The 25,412-nt window shown below is 44.8% G+C and overlaps 1 protein-coding gene across 3 annotated transcripts in view; it reads right to left on the reverse strand.

Annotated features, from left to right (window-relative positions):
• PHKB (phosphorylase kinase regulatory subunit beta) overlaps positions 1-25,412 on the reverse strand; it is a 421,697-nt gene that overhangs the window by 312,381 nt on the left and 83,904 nt on the right. For all 3 annotated transcript variants that reach the window (XM_068260886.1, XM_068260887.1, XM_068260888.1), the window contains one exon: positions 24,018-24,104. In XM_068260886.1, coding sequence (XP_068116987.1) covers positions 24,018-24,104 — 87 coding nt within the window. The remainder of the gene's footprint in view (positions 1-24,017; positions 24,105-25,412) is intronic.

The raw sequence follows: 25,412 nt of genomic DNA on the forward strand, positions 1-25,412 counted from the left end.
AGGGCTGTTTACAGCCGAAGTTGGCTGTTGGCGTTTCAATGATAGTCAATGGAAAACGCCAACTTCAGCGTTTTCAAAGCATTTTCAAAGCGTTTTACAGCTGACTTGTTCACTTATTTTTATAGAAAAAAAAAAAAAGGACGTTTTCATATGAGCTGTAAAACGCTTTGAAAACGCTATGTATTGGCGTTAAGCAAAAGGCTGACTTTCAGCCTTTTCTACCGCAGCCTCTAGTGTGAAAGAGCCCTAACACACTAAATTTTGAGGGTAGGGAGGAGATCCCCTGAACTACCTCTGTACTAAATTGCAGGTTCCTCAGCCCCAATGGTTCACAAGATAGTTTTGATATATCCTGTCACAGGAACAAGCACGGTTGCAATTTGGCACAGAGGTAGTGTGGGGGGGAGGGGCGTACTATACTTTTTGCTGCTCCATCAATGGTGCAATATACAGGCTTCTGTTCTTAACTTATTGCAAACACCTAGAGCCTCATCTGCATAATTTGAAACACCACAGTGGGCTCTCTGTTTTCCGTTTTTAGATGAGCTGAGTGTACATCCCGACTGCATTGAGGGGTAAGGGTTTTCTCTCAGGAGTTGACAGCCACAGACCCCTCTGCTGCCACCAATTTCCTATACGCAAACATCGTAAAGTTCATACCAGGCATTTAAAAAGGAACCACCCCCCTTTTCCATGAGAAATCCTTACCTTTATCATCAGGAGGCTATGTATGGCTGATATTGTGGTGAAACTCCTCCCACAGTGTGATGTCAGCACCTCTAGGTCCGGAGATCACACTGTGGGAGCCTTGTTGCATTGTGGGAAATAATGGCTGTTTCCAACTGGTAAGCAACCAGTATCCCCCTCTGTGCATAAGTATATCTATAAAAAAAAAACCCAACCTTTTAGCCTATCACATTATTAGGGGGTGTGGTTGTAAATAACAGCAGTTGGTGCGGTTTTTTATTTTTCATGTTTGCCAGTAGTAAAGATGATGATTGTGGATCAAACAATATGAACACATTACATCAGGGGTCTCAAACTCGCGGCCCGCGGGCCATTTGCGGCCCTCGATAAAATATTTTATGGCCCTCGCCGGCAAAAGCTTCCTTATAGTTCGCTTCAGTGCTCCCAAGTAATCCGCCGCATCCCCGCCGCTAAACGAGGGCTGCAGAGCCCCCAAATCGCCCGGGGGGCAATCCGCCGGCATTTCCTGGAAGGGGCAGAGCTTTCAGCTTCAGCTTTGCCCCTCCTGACGTCAATCGCCGCACAGATCGCTGCCTCTCCCCGCCCCTCTCTGTGAAGGAAGAGTGAGAGGGGCGGGCAGAGGCGGCGATGCGCCGCGATTGTGAAATTCCTTATGCGGCCCAGCCTCATCCTGACTTTGCCTCCTGCGGCCCCCAGGTAAATTAAGTTTGAGACCCCTGCATTACATGGTGAATATCAATTTCTTGATCTCTATACTATTTTTTAACTTCTTACTTTGCAATATATTGATTTATTTTTTTCCCCTTATCGCTGAAGTTGCTCTTTAAATGAGCAACAGCCTTTGAGACTCAATCCAAATACAATAGGGGAAGGGCGGTCGGTCTTTAAAGAGAACACAAAGCAAATAATGTTGCTGATGAGTTCTCAGTGAATTGAAAAGAGAAGGGTGTAAAGAGGAGAAAATAAAAGCAAGACAGAGGCAAGTGGGCTGGAAAGACTAATAAACATTTGACTGTTTACACGATCGGCCAGTTGCGCTAATGGAGAATTATAAAGCTCATCTCCAGAGCAGCTCATTTATCGCAGACAGACGCGCCGAATAATTAGCATTCCGCGCAGCCGCCGCGCTCTCGGAAAGCGACACTTGCAGCCGGCTGCAGACGCTCTCTCAGCACAGCGTTCCGGGCATCAGTCATGGGCGCCGCTGTCCGTTCACTGAGCCGTGAAGCCACTAATTATTCTGTTCCGTCTTCCAACTCCGGCTCGTCGCACTCTCAACCAGCCGCGAGTCTTCCGAAAGTCACGATGATGCCGGGCCAGCCTGAAGCGCTGGAAATGTCACCGCCAATTAAAGGTGAACGGGAAATGATCGCCTAATTATTGCCCAGGCTGATGAAACAGAACCTGCTCTTTAGCTTTTCAGGTGTTTGCCCATTAAAGGGCTCTACAGAAGGCTGCGGCTTACCTAATACACAATGCCAGGGCTGCCCAATAGGTTGATCGCGATACCCGTTAGATCATGACCGCCTGCCAGGTAGATCGCGGCCTCATGGGCGCGTCCCATTACATTTTGCGGCCGGCAGCTGTAGAACACGGCTAAGCTGCTGCTACTGGCTTCGATCGCGGCCAATCAGGGGAGGAGAGAGGCGCAGCTAAGAGGCCAGGGGAGGCTGTGCCATGATGCAGTGTCATGGCTGGGGGCGGCGCTGGTCGCAACACTTCCGCATGCACTCACGCTGCCCGCCCGAGCGCTCCCTCAGCCGCCGGATTGCACATCTTCCCTCCAGGCAGCCGCGGCTAAAGGAGTGGAGACCAGGACGAGCCACAGACCCCACTGCTGGAGCTGGAGGGAGGTAAGTGATAACTAGTACCTGGGCACCTATACCTAACTACCTATACTGAAGGCACCTATACCTAGCTACCTATACTAAAGGCACATATACCTAACTAACTATACTGAAGGCACCTATACCTAGCTACCTATACTAAAGGCACATATACCTAACTAACTATACTGAAGGCACCTATACCTAGCTACCTATACTAAAGGCACATATACCTAGCTAACCTATACTGAAGGCACCTATACCTAACTACCTATACTACAGCACATATACCTAGCTAACCTATACTGAAGGCACCTATACCTAGCTACCTATACTAAAGACACATATACCTAGCTAACCTATACTGAAGGCACCTATACCTAGCTACCTATACTAAAGGCACATATACCTAGCTAACCTATACTGAAGGCACCTATACCTAACTACCTATACTAAAGCACATATACCTAGCTAACCTATACTGAAGGCACCTATACCTAGCTACCTATACTAAAGGCACATATACCTAGCTAACCTATACCTAACTACCTATACTAAAGCACATATACCTAGCTAACCTATACTGAAGGCACCTATACCTAACTGCCTATACTAAAGCACATATACCTAGCTAATGTATACTGAAGGCACCTATACCTAGCTACCTATACTAAAGCGCATATACCTAGCTAACCTATACTACAGGCACATATACCTAGCTAACCTATACTTAAGGCACATACACCTAGCTAACCTATACTGAAGGCACCTATACCTAACTACCTATATTAAAGGCACATATACCTAGCTAACTTATACTGAAGGCACCTATACCTAACTACCTATACTGAAGGCACATATACCTAGCTAACCTATACTGGAGAGACCTATACCTAGCTACCTATACTGGAGACACCTATGCTTACCTACCTATACTGGGGGCTGGCTACCTATATGGGAGGGGGGGGGGTAAGCTTAGCATTTGAAACGTTGGTAGATCGCCTGGACTCTGTGAATTTTAAAGTAGCTCGCGAGCCGAAGAAGTGTGGGCACCCCTGCTCTATGCAATGTGGCTCGTTCTGTCAGATACCGCCAAGATGAAATCCATCTGGGGTTTGCGATCATTTGACAGTCTTGCGTTGCTGGATTTTGGTCAGATTTTACCAGACTGGTGTGACAGAATCTCACTGACCATCCCAACCACTGAATACTTAAAGAGGAACTCCAGTGAAAATAACATCATGAACAAAAGTGCTTCATTTTTACAATAATTATGAATACATTATTTAGTCATTGATTGCCCATTGTAAACACTTTCCTCTCCCTGATTTACATTCTGACATTTATCACATGGTGACATTTTTACTGCTGGCAGGTGATGTCAGTGGAAGGAGATGCTGCTTTTTTGGCAGGTGAAAACAGCTGTTAATTCCCACAATGCAACAAGGTTCCCACAGTGTGAGGTCAGCACCATGGTCCTGACATCACACAGTGGGAGGGGTTTCACCACAATATCAGCCATACAGAGCCCCCTGATGATCAGTTTGAGAAAAGGAAGAGATTTCTCATGGGAAAGGGGGCATCAGCTACTGATTGGGATGAGGTTCAATCCTTGGTGACGGTTTCTCCTTAACTTCTCTCTTCCTCTTCCCAATAAGGGAGCCCATACACTGGTCGATTTCTGCCATCGATATATGGCCGATTCGACCGCTCAGATCAAATTGGCTACAATTCAATGCAGCAGAAAGCATGATTGATCGACCGATCAATTTCTGACCAATTTCGATCGTTCCAGATGGAAAATCTGGGTCGATCGGCTGCTGGTAGCAGATCGATGGCCCATAGCATTGCATTGGGTCGAATAGTGCTGCAATGTATTTCGATCGATTTTTAATATATTTAATTGTGAAATCTATTGGAAATCTGTACCTAGTGTGTGGCACACATCAGATAGATTCCTGTCAGATTCCACCTGACAGGCATCTGACAGGAATCTATCTGATGGTCGAATCTGTTGCGATTCTTTAAGTGTATGGCCACCTTAAGTCTTAAAGTAAATCTGTAGTGATTTTTTTTTCTGAAGTTTGACATTCACCTATGGACAGGAATCTTAAAGAGCCTTTCCGTTCCTCTCACAGACCCCCCACATTCAAGCACAGCCCCCCGGGTTCAAATATGCTAAGGAGAACAAGAAGGAATCTGTATTGCTGCTTGACAAGGTCATGTGACTCACACTTTAGATCTATTACTTTGCTTGTATACACTGTTCAGATTACCTCCTTAATCCAACTATTTGCTGCAAAATGTACAATCTCCCAATTCCTTCTCTATCATATTCAGCCAACCATTCTTCCAGGTCTAACCGCCACCTGTGTGCAAAAGGCGCCCTAGGCCATGGCCTTTACTGCATTTTCAAATGCCCATCCTTCGTTGTCCTAATACGAGTTTAATCTACAAATACAGAAAAATGTAAGAGGAACATTTCTCCTCCAAAACTTAGGAGCAGAATATTGATTTTTTGGTATTGTGTGACTTGGGGAGCTGGTGAATGTAGAAAGTTTACATCTCCTTTAAAATTCAGAGTGGTGTTTTGCTGAGAGAGCTTCAAGGAGAGAAAGTTTTTCAAGGTTCCTTGGCTGCACGGATCACAAAACAGGAGGAATTGGGAGCGTATTACATTTATATTCTCAGACTGAGAAACTAGGCCGACCTCCAGCAGCAGGTGTGAAAACCGGAGACAAAACAGATTTTCAGAACAAGACGCAGCATTTCCATAAGGAAACAGCTCTGATTCAGCATTGCGGATGGGGGGAGATTTTGCAGAGTTTGCTTTTCCTACACACAACTGTCTGCAAGAATTAATGTACAACTAAAGATAAGAAATACAAAAATTCAAGCCACAAGCCATGTATGGAGATAGAGAATTGCATTGTCTTACCATGATCACCTATCCAAATGATATAAAATTATTACTAATGTGCTGCAGTATAAGGTCTTTTGGGTGCACCTTAAAGAGAAACTCCGACCAAGAATTGAACTTTATCCCAATCAGTAGCTGATACCCCCTTTTACATGAGAAATAAAATGCTTTGCACAAACAGACCATCAGGGGGCGCTGTATGACTGATTTTGTGCTGAAACCCCTCCCACAAGAAGCTCTGAGTACCGTGGTACTCTGGGCAAACTGCCACAATGTAACAAGGTTCACAGACAGGAATTAGCTGTTTACAGCTGTCTCTAACAGCCAAAACAGCTAGGAGCAGCTACATAACCTGCCCACAGTAAAAATGTCACCACGTAATAAATGTCAGAATGTAAATCGGGGAGAGGAAAGATTTTACAATGAGCAAACACTGACTAAATCATTTATACATAATTATGGTAAAAATGAAGCACTTTTTTTTTTTACTACATTAGTTTCACTGGAGTTCCTCTTTAAAGGACATCCGAAGTGAAAATAAACTGAGGAGATAAAACAATTGTATCTATTCTACTCCTCCTAACAATGACTTTTTAAGATATTTTGCAGTTTCATTGCAGCTTTAAATCTAGTTTTTTAAGCTTTTACTGTTTCATTAACTTTGGTCAAGGACATTCATTTAAGTATGCCAAAACTCAAATCTCTGAATGATTGACTCTTATCTTCTTCCTGCTCTAAGAAGCCATTTACTGACAGGAAAATGTTTTATGGCTGAAATAACTTATCAGTGATAGTTCTGCTGTAGTCTGACCCAGTCCTGACCTGGACAGAAATTCACTTGCATACCTGATGTTTAACTCTTTCAGGCAGAGGAAAAAAACTGTTCCACAGCATAGTCATTTATGTGCTTGGCACTGTAAATACACGTCTATCATCATGTCACCTCAAATGTCCTTTAGGGCCCTTTTCCACTAGCAATCACAATCACAAATCACAAACGCCAGTGATTGCGATTGCGATTTTTCATTAATTCTGTTATGTGATTGCGATTTGCGATTTTCATTTGCATTGCATTATCATTTTAAAAATCGCTCCAGCAAGCGATTGCGATTTGCGATTAGCGATTTCCAAATCGAATCACAGTAGTGGAAAATACTTCTCATGATTTCTATGATAAAGTAACAACCCTAGCAATTTAAAAATCACTAGCGATTTGCGATTTTGCGATTCAGCAATCACAATCGCTCTAGTGGAAAAGGGCCCTCAAGGACTAAAAAAGACTGCAACCCCCAAGCATCGCTCCACCACCCAGGCATGGGGGGAGGGGTAGTCTTTAGTCCCCTTACATTTGTGACACACGCCTTAGTGCTGAGCTACACGTTGGGAGGGGGAAGTCTTGTCTGACAGGCCGATCTGGATAATCGCTAGGGCTGAACGATTTTCGGTTTAAAACCGCAAATCATGATCGGGGCTTGACACTCTTCACATCGTCAAAGTGGCGGTTTTGTGGCAATTTTTGCCGCCGTTGCTACCTACTTTTCTCTCTGCCCCATCCTCTTCTCCTTGCCCCCTTCCCTCCAGCAAGTTCCGATCCCATTCGGCTTTACCGCATTAGATTGTCGCACGGTGAGCCGTGGTGAACAGGCAGCGAGTGTTGCCCAGCGGGGCCTGAACGTCACACTTCCTGGCGACCACCGTTACCAGGCAACAGGAATAAAGTAACAGGAATAATCCCTCTTTGTAGCTAAATAATCCCTCAGCTGTTGTCATATGCTCTGCAAATCAAATGGTAAATCATTCCTCTGTGAATAGTGACAGAAGTGTAATTTAGCTACATGGTGCAGCTCTAGCCTCTAGCATCGACTCCCAAAACAAACTGTTACAAACAGCTGGTAAACGATGCATTTTTTTTTCACACAGTCTGCGATGAGAGACTTCTGAAAAGCTTTCTATTGTTGGTGGCTAAAAGCTCTATAGGTATGTGGAGTTTACAGAATTACAGTTTCTTTAAAACAAAATAAATATGTCAGTTGTAACGGTTTTATTGTTTTTGCTCAATGACACATTCATTGAAGTATGCCAGAGCTAAAATCTACGAACTATTGACCTTTTCTATCTCTTCCTGCTCTCAGAAGCCATTTTCTGCTAGAAAAGTGTTTTCTAGTTGGAATTTCTTATCACTGAGGGTCACACTGTAGTCACTTCCTGTCTGAGTCAGGACTGAGTCAGCCACTTACATACCTGATATTTAACGCTTTCAGGCAGAGAAAGAAAAAAAGGAACACAGCCTAGTTATTTGTGTACTGTACATACACATGTCTATCTCATCAGGTCATATGTCACCTTGGGTATCCTTTAAATATCACATATTGCCTAGCTTTCCCGCTGATCTTTTTGACTTCAGCAGTGTCTTAATCACACATCTGGGACAAGAATATGGTTACTGCAGTCAAACTTTGGTCTCAGTACCCAATCTGCATGCGATTTTTGAGACTGTGGCTTAAAGGGAATCTGAAGTTAGAGGAATATGGAGGCTGCCATCTTCATTCCCTTATAAACAATTCCAGTTGCCTGGCTGTCAGGCTCAGCTTTTGGCTTTAGTTGTATTTGAGTCAACAAGCATGCAGCCAGTGGAGTCACACCTGGGACAAGCATGCAGCCAGTGGAGTCACACCTGGAACAAGCATGCAACCAGTAGAGTCACCTGGAACAAGCATGCAGCCAGTGGAGTCACACCTGGAACAAGCATGCAGCCAGTGGAGTTACACCTGGAACAAGCATGCAGCCAGTGGAGTCACACCTGGGACAAGCATGCAGCCAGTGGAATCACACCTGGGACAAGCAGGCAGCCAGTGGAGTCACACCTGCAACAAGCATGCAGCCAGTGGAGTCACACCTGCAACAAGAATGCAGCCAGTGGAGTCACACCTGCAACAAGAATGCAGCCAGTGGAGTCACACCTGGAACAAGCATGCAGCCAGCAGAGCCACGCCTGCAACAAGCATGCAGCCAGCAGAGTCACACCTGGAACAAGCATGCAGCCAGTGGAGTCACACCTGGGACAAGCATGCAGCCAGCAGAGTCACACCTGGAACAAGCATGCAGCCAGTGTAGTCACACCTGGGACAAGCTTGCAGCCAGTGGCGTCACACCTGGGACAAGCATGCAGCTAGCTGAGTCACATACCTGCAACAAGCATGCAGCCAGTGGAGTCACACCTGCAACAAGCATGCAGCTGGGGGAGTCAAACCTGGGACAAGCATGCAGCCAGCGGAATCACACCTGGAACAAGCATGAAGCAAGTGGAGTCACACCAGAGTCACAGCATTTGATCTGCTGCTCATTCTGGGCCAGCAACTTATAATATTAGGGGTGGAGCATAAGCACGGAAGTCAGGCAACTGGCATTATAAGAGAATGAAGATGGCAGCCTCCATATTACTCTCATTTCAGGTTACCTTTAAAGAGGTGGAGGCCGTGGATCAGCTACTCAGCCAGGGAACTAGCATTATTTGAAAGGATGTAAACATGGCACCCTGCATACCCTACTCCCTACATGGGTCACTATAACCAAACCGGTATTATTCCAACACTATTATTAAAAAGCCACAATAAAAACCCTAAACAGTTAATCCCAATTTCCGCAAGATACAAAACTGACAAAACATGAATTCCATCAGTTCTGCCTAAAGTGATGCAAAATAAACTTCTGAAATGATTGAAAGCAAGCTGCTTAATATGCGGAAAAAATATGGATAAATAAAATGTCACCTAGAACAAGTGGCAGATAAGTTATGTCAAAAGTCAACAAGCTTTGGAGTGTCAGGTGGAATTAAATGTTAATCACGGTAATTACGATCTAATTATGATCCCATCTCAGCGCCTTTCATTAGGTTTGTCCCAATCTCACTGATTAACAAATTAATGTGCTGTACGGATGTCATTATTTCTGACGCCGCCACACTTCAAGAGGCGTCACACACCCCTGAAAAGATTCGGAACGCCGGATGACTGACAGGGGAACTATGGCAGGGAAGAAAGGGGTAGGAACCGCCGCCTGTAACTCTGCTTCCCTTACAGCCTCTCACACACCCCTGAAAAGATTCGGAATGCCAGATGACTGACAGGGGAACTATGGCAGGGAAGGGGAAGGATCCGCCACCTGTAACTCTGCTTCCCTTACAGCGGCTCACACACCCCTGAAAAGATTGGGGATGCCAGATGACTGACAGGGGAACTATGGCAAAGAAGAAAGGGGATGGAACCGCTGCCTGTAGCTCTGCTTCTCTTAAATCCTCTCACACACCCCTGAAAAGATTGGGAATTCGGGAAAACTGACAGGGGAACTATAGCAGGGAAGAAAGGGGTAGGAACCACCACCTGTAGCTCTGCTTCCCTTACAGCGTCTCACACACCCCTGAATAGATTGGGAATGCCGGATGACTGACAGGGGAACTATGGCAGGGAAGAAAGGGGAAGAAAACGCCGCCTGTAACTCTGCTTCCCTTACAGTGGCTCACACACCCCTGAAAAGATTGGGAATGGCGGATGACTGACAGGGAAACTATGGCAGGGAAGAAAGGGGAAGGAACCGCCGCCTGTAACTCTGCTTCCCTTACAGCCTCTCACACACCCCTGAAAAGATTCAGAACACCGGGTAACTGACAGGGGAACTATGGCAGGGAAGAAAGGGGAAGGAGCCGCCGCCTGTAACTCTGCTTCCCTTACAGTGGCTCACACGCCCCTGAAAAGATTGGGAATGCCGGATGACTGACAGGGGAACTATGGCAGGGAAGAAAGGGGATGGAACCGCCGCCTGTAGCTCTGCCTCCCTTACAGCGTCCCACACCCCTGAATAGATTGGGAATGCCGGATGACTGACAGGGGAATTATGGCAGGGAAGAAAGGGGATGGAACCGCCGCCTGTAACTCTGCTTCCGTTACAGCGTCTCACACCACTGAATAGATTGGGAATGCCGGATGACTGACAGGGGAATTATGGCAGGGAAGAAAGGGGAAGGAACCGCTGCATGTAACTCTGCTTCCGTTACAGCGACTCACAGCCAAACAAGGAAGCCGGACAATTTCTAAAGTTCTCCATTAGTGTAAGTTAGGAGAATTAGTTCCACGGGCAACATTGCTGGGCCGAAGCTGTACAGGCACGAAGTCAGCTGCCGGGAGGCGGAGCAAGCTGATTAACCTCCCTGGCGGTAAGTCCGACCTACGTTCGGGCTAGCCGCCGGAGAGGATCACATGGCCCCCTGGATTTTTTTAAAAATAAAAATGTGTTTTAAATGCTTAAGCTAGCACTTTGCTTGCTAAATATGAACCAAGTGCCTCCGCTCCCCCCCCCCCCGATCACCGCCGTTATACCTACCCCCCCAGGGACCCCGGGATGGCGCAGCCTTCCAATCAGCTCCAGGCTTCACTATGGGGAGTATCGGGACTGCGCATGACATCATGTATGATCGTCATCATAGCGACGACTAAAACTAAATAGTGAAGCTGCGGCTCTCGCGGGATCGCGGGCGGGTAAATATTACCGACGGCGATCGGGGGTATCAAGAGGGGTGCCGGAGGACTTGGGGGGCATATTTAGCTAGCGAAGTGCTAGCTTCAGCATTTAAATCAAATTTTATTTTTAAAAATCATCCCGCGGACGCAGGTTAACAAAGGTATCAGCCTTTGTTAATCCACTTAGGGGATGGACTGCTTGGCGGCAGTCGGGGTCTGCTGTACACACGATGGATTAGCGGCTTTCACACAATGGATTTCATTGGCTCCTGGCCCTGTGATCACTGTGAGCCAATGTGATTGGCTCACAGTGATCACAGGGTGAGGCGGGAGAGTGTGGTAGCGGTGGGTCCTTGTGCTGCAGTAATTGAAATCTACACCCTGGCAAGGATAACAGGGCATAGATTTCAATAAGCCTGCTCTGGAAGTAGTTAAAGGATATACGAGTTGTTAGTGAACTATTATGCTTTACTAACCTGGGCTTCTTCTAGCCCCTGGGAGTCTGGTAGTCCCTCGATGCAGCTCCACTCTCCTCCAGTGCGCTGCTAGCCCCTCCATAATGATTGGCGACCCACTGCGCCAGCAGCTTCTGCGCACACCCATCACCAGGAGCGTTATGCACATGCGCATAGCAATGCACATAGTGACCACAAGCAGCGCATTAACCACGCCCATGCATGCGCAGAAGATCATTACGAGGCTGACAGCGGGACCCAGCGGGAGGACGGCACTGCTGTGAGGAACCAGTGAGACTTCCAGGGGAAAACAACACAATTAATACAACTGCTTACTTTTTTTAAAATAATATTAATTTAGAAATCAGTCAGTCAGTGTTTGCCCGTTGTAAAGTCTTTCCTCTCCCTGATTTAAATTCTGCCATTTACCACAGACAGCAACATCTTTAGTACTGGCAGGTGAGCTCTGAGGAATGTTAGTTTACAGAGAGTTCTAAGGCTAGTAGAAAAGATCTCTGGTCTGACATAATGCTCTAGGAGGGTGAACTCTGCATAATAAACTGCCTAAGCTAAGCCTCAGTGGGAGGGAAGGACTACATATCAATATACAGAAATATATAGCTATAAGAAGTGTTCCTGATGCTGAAACCAAAATATTTGACACAAATGTGTGTATCCTGAACAAGTTACAGCATTCTACTATACGCCATTCCTCTTTAACTACATCATAAAGCAGTGTAGTAGGAGGAGAGAGAGGGGCCCTGGTGACTTTGAGAAGACTAATGACTAACCCAAATGGAAGCTTACTGCACAATATCAGAATTTCTTAAAGTGGGATTGTCACCATAAAAATCTAATTTCAACAGCAACTGGTCTGAGTGTATTAAGTAATAAAGATGCTAATCCTGCATTCAAAACTTTCAAAACGTTTTCTGCTGTTAGGATTTGGAGTTATCACATACTTAGGAAGCACTGGCCCCTTTAGTAGTCAGTGTCAAACAGTTGCATGCTGGGGGTTGTTTTTATTTACAATATATTCCTCCTCTTCATTTTCCTGCTTAGCTGCTTATCTGAAACATGTTCCTCTGCTCACTTGTGTTTACAAGCAAGGCTGAGGTGACTCAGCGATTGGAGTAGAAAAGGAAAAAAAGTAAAGGGCAGAAATGACATCGGGTTTTAGCCTAAACTGTGGGCAACAGACATGGTTCCCACCAGGAACATAATTCTCTTCATTTACTATATAAAATTCACTGAAATCAAAACCTGGGCAGTATAATACATGTTATGTAAGTAGATCAAGTATTTATCTACTTATATATGTGTTTTTTTTTCCCCTGGCATAGTATCCTACTGCTTTAAAGAGGGATTTGGACTGTGCCCCCCCCCCCTGAAATAAATGCTACTTCAGTTACTGCAAGGGGTGGGGGGGGGGGAGGGAGGAGAGAGAGAGATTCAGGAGTGGAGCATAAACTTTAAAATGCAATTAAAGTAAACCGCCAATTATGGATTTAAATACCGGCCGGCTGTTCAATGTGCGAGATGGCTGAAAGTTCCTTAAATCAGCTCTTAATTGCAGTTTATGACTGTGTATAATGAGTTTTCGGAGGGATGATATGGCTTGTGGGAGAAGCTTGTGCACACAATGTCCTCTGATTAACCAGCCAGGGCAGGGAAGACCGGACACATCACGCATCCTACCAATCTTATCTATGCGTACCTGTCCAGCACTAGGATTCCCTTGAAAAATTGCATTATTTAAAGGATCCCATACACACAACAATTTCCCGAGTCCAACTCCTTGCAGTTTTTAATTACTGATTGAATCTGAAGGGAAATCCATTAAAATGTCCAATTGAACCCAATTAGATTGAACATTTATCTAAGGTATCGATTAGACAGGATGTAAAATCCTCCTGGAAGGAAGGATGGGAGGCGTTCTTTATAAGGAGGGAGGTGTTGTTTATTAAGGAGGTGTGTCATGATTGCCAGCACATGGGAGGGGCCTGATAACCTTGCCACACATCGTGGGCATACCTCCCAACTTTTTGAGATAAGAAAGAGGGACATTTAAGCCACGCCCTGCCACACCCATTATCACGCCCCTGTCACACCCCTAGTCAAGCATACCATAAAGATTTAATTAAAAAAATATGTTTTATAATTCAAACCACACTGGTCTTTTCTATCCTGGTGCATTTTCCTTCATATTTACATTGTACAATTAGTAATATATCAATTTAAAGGATGGGAATAAAGTTTAGAATCAAATATTTTTTAGTAGGGAAATATATATATTGACATAGAAAGAGGTAAAAAGTCCTGAAAGAGGGACAAATGAGGTAGAACGAGGGACAGGATGACAGGATTCCCAAAGAGGGACAGTTGAGAGCTATGATCGTGGGGGTTTGGCAAGATGGGTGGTGTTGTGTGTAAGAGGGCATGCCATGAGAGAAAGCACATGGGAGGGGCCTGATTACCCTGCCACACAGCTTGGAGGGGGAGAGGCAAGATGGGAGGTGTTGTGTGTAAGGGGGCGTGCCATGAGAGAAAGCACATGGGAGGATGGAAGGTGTTGATTACAAGGAGGGGTCATGCCTTAAATGTCAGCACATGGAAGAGACCGGATAGGGGCAGCGAGATAGGAAGTGTTGTGTGCAAGGGGGCAGGCCATCTCAGTCAGAACATGGGAGGGTCAGATAACCCACGACACAACTTGGAGGGGGAGTGGCAAGATGGGAGGCGTTATGTGCAAAGGGGCATGGCATGAAAGCCTGAAAACTCTTGATGGCCAGACTGTAAGTAGGATGGCAACATCGGAGAGGCCTGATAACCCTTAATGGACAGCCTGGAGGAGGGAAGTAGCAAGAGAGGTGTTCGGAGTAAAGTGGCATGCCGTGAGAGCACAGTTTTTTTTTTGGGGGGGGGGGGGGGGGGGCTTGGGAACCCTTGACAGACAGCAATGAAGACATGGAGGCTGAACAAAGAATAACTTAAAGATTGATAGCAGGCCAGTGTACATTTTCCTCTCAGGTAGCTTTACAAGCCTTCAAGTCAAGGAAAAATGATCAGATGGTACAATCACAATGGCCTCAATTCACTAAGCGGTTTAAACTAGTCTACTGATGGTTTGGTGTAATGTTTTAGACCTGTTTTTAGACCTGGTCTAAAACATTCAGTAATTAGGTCAGTTAAAGGGAACCTTAACTGAGAGTGATATGGATGTTTCCTGTTAAACAATTACAGCTGCCTGGCAGTCCAGCTGATCTCTGTGACTGCAATAGTGGCTGAATCACACCCTGAAACAAGCATGCAGCTAATCCAGTCTGACTTCAGTCAGAGCACCTGATCTGCATGCTTGCTCAGGGGCTGTGGCTAAAAGTATTAGAGACACAGGATCAGCAGGAGAGTCGGGCAACTGGTATTATTTTAAAAGGAAAAATCCATATCCTTCTCAGTTTAGGTTCCCTTTAAGCAGGGGAAATGATCAAAAGATGCAAGTCACAAAGGCAAATAATGACTTTTTCTGGCAGAGATTAGACCAGATGATTTCTGTCGGTAAAGTAATTCTGTGAGGTATTTTAGACGTGAGGATGAAACCTTTTGTATTAATTATGCAGGAGTTTAATTGTATCCTAATTGTATGAAAGTTCATCAGAGGAGAAGGATGTCAGTCATAGCTACTTGTTTGTGAATTGCATCTTTTGATCATTTCCCCTGCTTTACCCACCTAATTACCTAATGTTTTAGACCAGGTCTAAAAACAGGTCTAAAACATTCGGTAGTTATTAGTGAATTCCCTTTTGATGCAACTGATTTACACCAATCCATCAGTAGACTAAAAACCATCATGAGACTAGTCTAAACTGCTTAGAGAATTGAGGCCATTGTAGTGTGTGTGGCCACCCTCACAACAGGGCCTACATACAGTATTTGTGCAGCGGACCAGCGGCTCCAGAGAGAAGCAGCACACGTTGAGCGTTGTTGATGAGATATGTACAGAGCTGGCTGTAGAGTAATTCTCTGGTGATGTAGTGCCTGTGTGGCTCAGCAGCGTGCTGGGACAGGTGTACAGAACCCCAAATCACCCAGCGGCATGTAATACGGCTGTGCCGGCAGAGCAGACTGACCCGAAGAATGAAGAGGCAATTTCAGGGCAATTTCAGCCTTCAGCTTAAAATGAATGGCTGCTATAGTGAAGAGCTGGAGGACATCAGTTACACATGTCTGAAGAGAAAGCTTATTGATTTCATACAATACTTTTTATAACTGTGTCTAGGAAAACCTTTAACTTATGGGATAACCCCGACCTAAACGCCAGAAACACATCTCACTCTGCAACCACCCCTCTCAACTTACCTACAAAAATCCTCTCTGCCCTATCCAGGCCTTTGACTGATCTCTGCCTAGGGCAGTCTCTTATTGACTCAGCAGGAGATGTAGAAACACTTTCTGAAAGTCTGAGTAAACTCATTCAGTGCTTGCAGGAAAGGTCTTCAGAAATCTTTAAAATCATACTACAGTATTGGCAAAGAGAGTGTTCAAAGATTATTTGGTATGAGAAATGGTCAATGATTTGCTAATCAATCCTGTTTGCTTGCAAGTTCCATGTAAAATATACGCTGCTTGGGATTGGAACAATCAAAATCAGCACAAATCCAAGCTGCAAATACACTCACCTAAGGGATTATTAGGAACACCATACCAATATGGTGTTTGACCCCCTTTTGCCTTCAAAACTGCCTTAATTCTACGTGGCATTGATTCAACAAGGTGCTTAAAGCATTCTTTAGAAATGTTGGCCCATATTAATAGGAGAGCAACTTGCAGTTGATTGAGATTTGTGGGATGCACATCCAGGGCATGAAGCTCCCGTTCCATCACATCCTAAAGATGCTTTATTGGGTTGAGATCTGGTGACTGAGGGCCATTTTAGTACAGTGAACTCATTATGTTCAAGAAACCAATTTGAAATGATTGGAGCTTTGTGACATGGTGCATTATCCTGCTGGAAGCAGCCATCAGAGGATGGGTACATGGTGGTCATGAAGGGATGGACATGGTCAGAACAATGCTCAGGTAGACCGTGGCATTTAAACGATGCCCAATCAGCACTAAGGGGCCTAAAGTGTGCCAAGAAAACATCCCCCACACCATTACACCACCTCAAGGCATGATGGATCCATGTTCTCATTCTGTTTACGCCAAATTCTGACTATCGAGACTCATCAGACCAGCCAACATTTTTCCAGTCTTCAACTGTCCAATTTTGGTGAGCTTGTGCAAATTGTAGCCGCTTTTTCCTATTTGTAGTGGAGATGAGTGGTACCCGGTGGGGTCTTCTGCTGTTGTAGCCCATCCGCCTCAAGGTTGTGCGTGTTGTGGCTTCACAAATGCTTTGCTGCATACCACGGTTGTAACGAGTGGTTATTTCAGTCAACGCTGCTCTTCTATCAGCTTGAATCAGTCGGCCCATTCTCCTCTGACCTCTAGCATCAACAAGACATTTTTCGCCCACAGGACTGCCGCATACTGGATGTTTTTCCCTTTTCACACTATTCTTTGTAAACCCTAAAAATGGTTGTGCGCTAAAATCCCACTAACTGAGCAGATTGTGAATTACTCAGACCGGCCCCTCTGGCACCAACAACCATGTCACACTCAAAATTGCTTATATCACCTTTCTTTCCCATTCTGACATTCAGTTTGGAGTTCGGGAGATTGTCTTGACCAGGACCACACCCCTAAATGTATTAAAGCAACTGCCATGTGATTGGCTTATTAGATAATTGCATTAATGAGAAATTGAACAGGTGAGTGAGTGTATTTGCAACAACTCGAAAATGTTATCTTATTGACCATCTCTAATCCTCATCTTTCCAGGGCGTGAAATCTCGTTCTTAAAGGGAACCTAAACTGAGAAGGATATGGATTTTTCCTTTTAAAATAATACCAGTTGCCTGCTGATCCTGTGTCTCTAATACTTTTAGCCACAGCCCCTGAACAAGCATGCAGATCAGGTGCTCTGACTGAAGTCAGACTGGATTAGCTGCATGCTTGTTTCAGGGTGTGATTCAGCCACTATTGCAGTCACAGAGATCAGCTGGACTGCCAGGCAACTGGTATTGTTTACAGGAAACATTCATATCACTCTCAGTTAAGGTTCCCTTTAAGCCGCATACACACGCTCAACAGCGGTCTTTTATGCTTTCACAACTTTTGTTGTGAAACAAGTTGAAACACCTAAAAAAAAGTATTTTGCTATTGTTCAAAGAGCTGATAAGACTGATAAGAAGTCAATCCAATAGTTCAGCTCTTTGAACAATAGCAAAGACTTTTTTAGGTGTTTCAACTTGTTTCACAACAACAGTTGTTAAAGAACAAGCGACACCCATGCTAACCTAGAAATAAAAAACACATATATAAGTAGATAAATACTACTTCTACTTACATAACAGATGTATTGTGCTATCCACGTAATGATTCCTGTGAATTTTACAAAAAGCAGAAAATCCTATTCTAGGCAGTGGCCATCTTGCCAAGCTAATGCTGACATCATATCCTCCCTGACTCTTGTTTTCCCCCTCCCTTCTCTTGCTCATTGTGTATTCATTAGCTGCCCTCCTCCCAGAGTCTTTTTTATATTTACACATCCAATCACTGAGTCACCTCAGCCTTGCTTGTAAACACAAGTAATCAGAGGGTGTTTCTGATAAGCAGCTAGGCAGGGAAATAAATAGAAGAGGAGGAATGTATTATAGATAAAATGAACTCCCAGCATTCAACTTTTTGGCACTGTTTGGCACTAGGGCAGGGTGCTCTATGAGTATGTGATAACTCCAAACCATAACAGCAGAAAAAAGTTTTGAATGCAGGATTAGCATCTTTATCATTTAATACACACAGACCAGTTGCTGTTGAAATTTGAATTATATGGTGACAATACCGCTTGAAAGCATAGAAGACCGCTGTTGAGCGTGTGTATGTGGCTTTACTGGGGGGGGGTTGCTTACTGTCAGTTGCCCAGCAACTACCACTGGGATAATCTCCTGCACGCTCAGTGACGAGATAACATGGTGGTGGCTGGTCACCTCCCTGTATTTCCTTCTGTCTAGAAGGTTTTACTCTGTCACCATTAGCAAGCAATTCAGCTCATGTATGCCTTCTCGGGGGATAGGGGTACTAACTCAAGTGACTCAAGGCTCTGTTCTCAGACCCCATCCTTTCTTAACCTGTACCAAAGGGTGGGGGGGGGGGGGCAGAGGGTTAGTGACTCAAGGCTCAGACCCCAGCTTTTCTTAAACTATACCCAAGATATTAAGGTTCTGTCCTCAGGCCCCATTATTTTCAACATGCACTCAGCTCCTCAAGGCTCTGCCCTTACACCTCGTCTTATTCCACATATACTCAAGCCCTTTGGTGACTTATTAACCCATTTGGAGTTCAACCATATCTATGTGAATGAGAAAAAAAATTCTCTGAGCTCCAAAGCTCACTAAATGGCTATGCCCATCCGATTACTTCATTTTCGCAGTACCTGTAGCTATTCCCTTCTGCTATTTTCCTTCTTCTATACCCCTTGCACAGGGTAAACAAAGCACAACTGGTGGTGATGGGGTGTTGAACTAAAAAAATATGTTGGTCTCTTTTTTTTTTCCAAATCTTGGCACAACTTGGCTGAAGTAAATCTGGTGGTATCTTCAGCACTCTCGATATCTGAACACAGCTATGCAGCAAATAACTGAAGAAAGGTATGTGCTGAAGAATTAGTTGGGTGCTTTATAAATCAATAACAACTAAAATGATTAGTTTAGGTCTGTGATAGGCTGCCACTTCCCAGCTAAAGCATCTGCCGAATGTTTGCCCTGCAAGACTTGCTCTGGCCAAGTGTAAGCTACCCTCTGTAAGGGAGGTCTACAAGCAGCAACACGTCAACCAAGACGTAGCAATCCACGAGAGCGTATGTAGAACGTGTCCAAGGTGCAGCGTGTGAAAAACTGCCTAAACCTTAACTGGTTATAAAACTCATTACTGATATCCAAATTCTCTTCAAAAGCAATGCCAGCACCAGAAACAGTTCATAGTAAGCTTCATGACCTGTGTTGTCATGGGCAAGTAGCTACGCAGACTCACTACTGAACACTTCCGCCTTGAAGGAGGAAATGCGCGGTAGTGAGTCTTGCAACATGTCCCATAGGCCGCGTGCAAGACGTCTGGGACGCATAAAAGCCAATGGAATTCTGGGTAAGTAACCACTCGTCTCCCTTGCACACAGCTGAGGCAAATAAGCCTCATTTCAATCATGAATTGGAGTAGGTAACTACTCGTGAGCACATGACTATGCACGAGCTTATAGTATATAGTAGTATATCGAGCACCATCATTACACTCTGCAACAACAGAAAGCATGCAGAAATCAGAGATATATCTGGGTTTGGCAGATTGCCAGGAGAATGCTACACGCCTAACACGCCTACTCTGCATGCATTGAGTCAACTGTGAGGTCTGGTGGTGGAGAAATAATAGTGTAGGGTGGTTTGTCAAGGCTTGGGACCCTTAATTCCAGTGAAGGAAAATCATAATTATGCAATTACATTCTAAAAAAAACTGTGTGCTTTCATCCTCGTGGCAATATCCCTAATCGCAAAGCCAGGTCCATAAAGAAATAGTTTACAGACTCTGGTGTCTAAAAAAACATGACAGACCTGTTCAGAAGAGAACCTCCACCTGAATCCCATCCAATTTCTTTAAAGAGAACCCGAGGTGGGTTTGAAGAATATTATCTGCATACAGAGGCTGGATCTGCCTATACAGCCCAGCCTCTGTTGCTATCCCAAACCCCCCTAAGGTCCACCTGCTCTCTGCAATCCCTCATAAATCACAGCCACACTGCTGACAAACAACTTGTCAGAGCTGGCTGTGTTTATCTCTATAGTGTCAGTCTGCTGCTCTCCCCGCCTCCTGCAGAACTCCGGTCCCCGCCTGCATCCCTTCCCTCCCTGCTGATTGGAGGGAAGGGACGGGGGCAGGGACCGGAGCTATGCAGGAGGCGGGGGAGCAGCTGAGACTGACACTACAGATGTAAACACAGCCTCACAACACGGCTGTGATTTATGAGGGATTGCAGAGTGCAGGGGGACCTTAGGGGGGTTTGGGATAGCAACAGAGGCTGGGCTGTATAGGCAGATCCAGCCTCTGTATGCAGATAACATTCTTTAAACACACCTCGGGTTCTCTTTAAGAGGAATTATATTTCACAAATGCAAAAAAAAATGGTGACCTCCAGTGTGCTGGGTGTCAAGGCCCAGAATCTAAATTAAATTATTAAAAAAGCATCTGTTGTAACAGTAAAGGCTGAGCCAGCTTCATGTCAGTGCCCATGTATTTAAAATGAGAAGAGGCCACACACCACCTACTGGCAACAGTGGTGGAAGCAAGCGTGTATGTGTGACACATATGGGTTGGACAACTGTCCCTGGATACACTTTCTTGACCATTGGTACATGAGAGCTTGTTGAATTCCTTGTTTGCAGCCTCTGTGTTGTCCAGTTATATGCAGACTACTGACTCCCATGGGTGCCTGGAGATAGTCCACTAACTAGACTCAATGGATGCTGCAAGTATCAAATTCTGCTAAGGTAAAATTTGACTGGTCCATTTTCAAACTGCATAAATTTGCTTACACAATTTGCATAATCCTGCCTCAACTCGAAATTATTTGCATCTCACTGACCATCCCTAAACCCTAACCCCAGCATACGGTCTTAGGCCTGGGACCCTCTAGCAGTTATTTTCTAATGCACTTGTGATTTGAAAAGCTAATGTAATGCTATGGGTGTGATCCCACTTGAGGCATGTTACTTTCTAAAAATCCCCATAGCATTACATTAGCAAGAGCTTTTCAAATCACAAGAGAATAGAAAAGTGCTGCTAGTGGGTTCCAGACCTTAACTTCCTTAGCTGTAACCCCGTGCTGGACACGGGGTAAGCCGCTGCGGAGGATTTCTCAGGCCCCGCTGGGCCGATTTGCATAATTGTTTTTACACACGCAGCTAGCACTTTGCTAGTAGCGTGTTACCTGCGATCGCCGCCGCTCCACGCCGATTCGCCACTACCGGCCGCGTTAGAGGGCCCCCCCTCGAGACCCCGTGCGCTGCCTGGCCAATCAGTGCCAGGCAGCACTGAGGGGTGGATCGGGACTCCCTCTGACGGCACAACGTCGATGACATCGCGCCCGTCGCCATGGTGACGGGGTAAGCCCTAAAGGAAATCCCGTTTAGAACGGGTTTTCCTGATGGGCCTGATCGCCGGAGGCGATCGGAGGGGGTGGGGGGATGTCACTGCTCAGAGGCTATCATATAGCTAGCGCTAGGCTAGCTACATGATTTAAAAAAAAAAATAAAAAAATAGTGCCGCGCTGCCTCCCTGGTGGATTTAATTGACCGCCAGGGAGGTTAAGGTTTAACTGAACTTAGGCAAAGCTAAGTAAGGCAAGCACAGAGGTACGTCCGTGCTGGATTCACATACCTCTGTGCATTGCCTGTTCCTCTCCTCGTTACCCCTGGCCAGGGATGAGCAAGTCTGTACTGCTCTCTACAGTGAAAATTTTAATTTTGGGAGTATAATCACACTTTAAAGTGGTCTGAAACTCTAAAATAACATTCAATACAAATGTGTTTTCTTACTTTTTATTAGTCATACAGTTATCATATTTGCTTTTGTGCACAAATAATATTGTCTGTTTACAAATTACACATTTCCCAAGAGTATATTATCTTGCCCTGAAAGCTGCCATTGCATTTTATTCTTTTTCTATTATAACTGATTTTTATTATATATTAAAATCTTCTAATGAGCTATTCTGAGCTATGTGTGCCTGAAGCAGAGACAGAGTGTTTTTTACACACAAATGTATCAACATTGGAATGTAAACAAAGATACTGTTATCTCCAGTCTAAATGTGGATTTGAAGCGGAATAGCAGGACAAAGTGCTTTGTTTAACCATTTCAGTGATGTTCTGCTACAAATGTTTTCTGGGATAGTAGCTTTAAAGCTGTAAGGAATCTTTTAGAGCAAAGTAGAAATGGACCGATAATGGGGCGGGGAAGCGGAGAGAATGGGAGGATGATAGGGGGTAACATAATGTCAAACCTGCCTCTTCCTGTTTGAGAATGATTACAGACACAATTGAGAGTAATTACAGAGATCAGGGGGTAGGAGGAGAGGAACGGACAATACAGAGAGGTGTGTAGATCCAGCATGAATATACTCCCCCTGTGCTTAGATTAGGTAGCTTTGTCTAGGGGCAGGTGTCTTTTAAAGAGACTCTGTAACAACATTTTCATCCTTATTTCTTCTATCCTATACGTTCCTATACCTGTTCTAATGTGCTCAGTCTAACTGCAGCCTTTCCTACTTGCACAGTGGCTGTGTTATCTCTGTTATATGATCTAATATTCTCTCCTCTGTCGGCTCTGTCAGGCTCAGGCAGTCAAGATGCAATGTGCTGTGCTACTTGTCATTGGCAGAAGCTATACACACCCTCTCCAGGTCCCTGCACACACTGTATGACTCACACACTGAGCTCCTCTCAGCGTATCACTTGCTATGTCTTTTGTTTGTAAACATTGCATAAAAATGGCAATTACAAGCCAGGATTGCAGCAGGGAGTGGCAGAAACAGCACAGAGGGTAGAATGGTATGATTTTTATTGTAAGAATTTTAGAGTACAGATTCTCTTTAACATTGAAAAGCAGCCCCTGTCAGACATTGCATTTAAAATAATTGTCCCTGAAGCTATAACAAGATTACATTTCCTCTGCTTGCCGTCGATCACATTCATATACACGAGATAGACAACTGTCCAGAGACCCAACCACCCTTCATAGAGTCCTCCTTTAAATCCTCAACAATCTCATATTAGTGTGGAGTTCTGAGCCCACGTATGGCTGGCCATGAAGGGGATTGTCATTGGTTAGGGATGGTCAATGAGATCCTTATAATACAAGTGAATGCAAATCTATGCAGTTTAAAAATGTACCAATCAGTTGCACAGCAGCTGGTGATTTTGACTGGTCCATTTCCAAACTGCAAAGATTAAAGTGGACCTGAACCCTTGCACAGGACAGAAGGAAAACATAGAAATGTACCCCGTATGTATTTAGAGAGTTTAGCCTGTCTAATCCCCCATAATCTGTGACTAATAAGTGTAATTTGATCTCTCAGATGTGTCAGCTAAGGGATCTCAGCAGGTTTGGCAGAGAAGCTAATTTGTAAACACAGGATGTTAACGATTTGTCTGCTTCCATGAAAACAGGATGTAGAGGCAATTCAGATGCATTGCAGTAATTGTATAAGCTGTAACACAGAACTGTTTACCTTTAAAGCTTATTATGCTGTTGTTTATCTTTTAGATAAGAGAGGAAGTTCTGAGTTCAGCTCCACTTTAACATAAAATTAGCAAAATATTTGCATCAGAATTATTAGCATCTCACTGACCATCCCGTTTCCTTATCTGCAACACCGCAAAACCGTGCGGAGGCTCTCCGTCTCCCCCTTGCTGCACCAGCAGGCATGACACGCTAATGCACTACTCACCAATTCTGTAGTACCGGTCCAATTTCTCCCACAGGTTTTCATCCGGCTTGGGGAGATTGATGCTCTTTAAAGGTTCATATATGGAGCCTAATAAAAGAAAAAAAAAGCAATGAAAAAAAATAAGCAATAATTCAGAGACGAGATCATCTTATCTACAAATCAACATCATAAACACAATCACACTGCCTAATATAAAATTGTCTCGTTCATTAATCACAGAGATGATGCTAATTGCATTTCATAGAGAGAACATTCTCATCAAGATAGAGAGCTGATTATTGCTAAGTGAGCCTCAGAAAGAGAAAAATGATCATTGCATCTTCTGAGGCAGCTTTCCAGGAAGAAACAGAAACAAAGGATTCTGGGTAACATGTCATGACAACTGTGGCAGGAAGTGGTGGATAGTCTAAAAGAGACTCCGTATTGAAAATATAGTTCTCCTGGGGGGTACTCACCTCGGGAGAAGGGAAGCCTCTGGACCCTATCGAGGCTTCCCCGTCTTCCTCTGTCCCACGGTGGTCTCTCTGCAGCCCATTTAATGCGCAGCCGACGATTTGTCAGGCTGTGCAATATTTACCTTTCTCTGTTCCAGCGGGGGCGCTGTTGCGGCTCTCCGCTCAGAAATAGGCGGAAACAGCCAATCTCAGTTGGGTCCGCTCTACTGCAGGCGACTTACGGCTATTTCTGAGCCGAGTGCCGCTACTGCGTCTGCGCTGGAGCCGGGAAGGTAAATATTTACATCCCCGCCGTTTGGGGAGCTCTATCACTGCTGTCGTGGGACGGAGGAGGACAGGGGAAGCCTCAATAGGATCCGGAGGCTTTCCCCTCCCGAGACAAGTACCCCCCAGGGGCATTTTGTTCCATAGAGAACCTCTTAAAGTGAACCAGAGACGAAGCACCCTCATGTATTTTACCATATAAATCAGTGGGAACATTAGAGAAAACACCTACCCTGCTCTCCGTTTCATCCTCACTGCTAAAGGTGTCTGTTATCAGCTGTGATAAGAATCCCCGACTGAGCATTCAGTCTGCCTTTGCCGGGAATGATTATAGCTGAGTCATTATAGCAGAGCCACAAGGGGGCAGGCTTGGGCTGTAAAAGACACCAGAGAAGACAGACTCAGCTATAGTCACTCCGTAGCAAAGCCAGACTGAATGCTCAGTTGGAGATTATTATCAGAGGTGATAACAGTCAGATTAAACAGAGAACAATGAAACAAAGAGCAGATTAGGTGTTTACTGTCATGTTCCCAATGATTTATAAGGTAAAATACAAGAGGGTGCTTCGTCTCTGGTTCTCTTTAAAGCAGGCTTTCTCAACCAGGGATCCCTGGAACTCCATGGATCCTTGGCATTTTCCTCCATCCATTAAAATAGGGGATACTGTAAAGAAAC

The sequence above is a fragment of the Hyperolius riggenbachi genome, chromosome 11 (assembly GCF_040937935.1).
Source record: "Hyperolius riggenbachi isolate aHypRig1 chromosome 11, aHypRig1.pri, whole genome shotgun sequence".
Lineage (NCBI taxonomy): Eukaryota > Metazoa > Chordata > Amphibia > Anura > Hyperoliidae > Hyperolius > Hyperolius riggenbachi.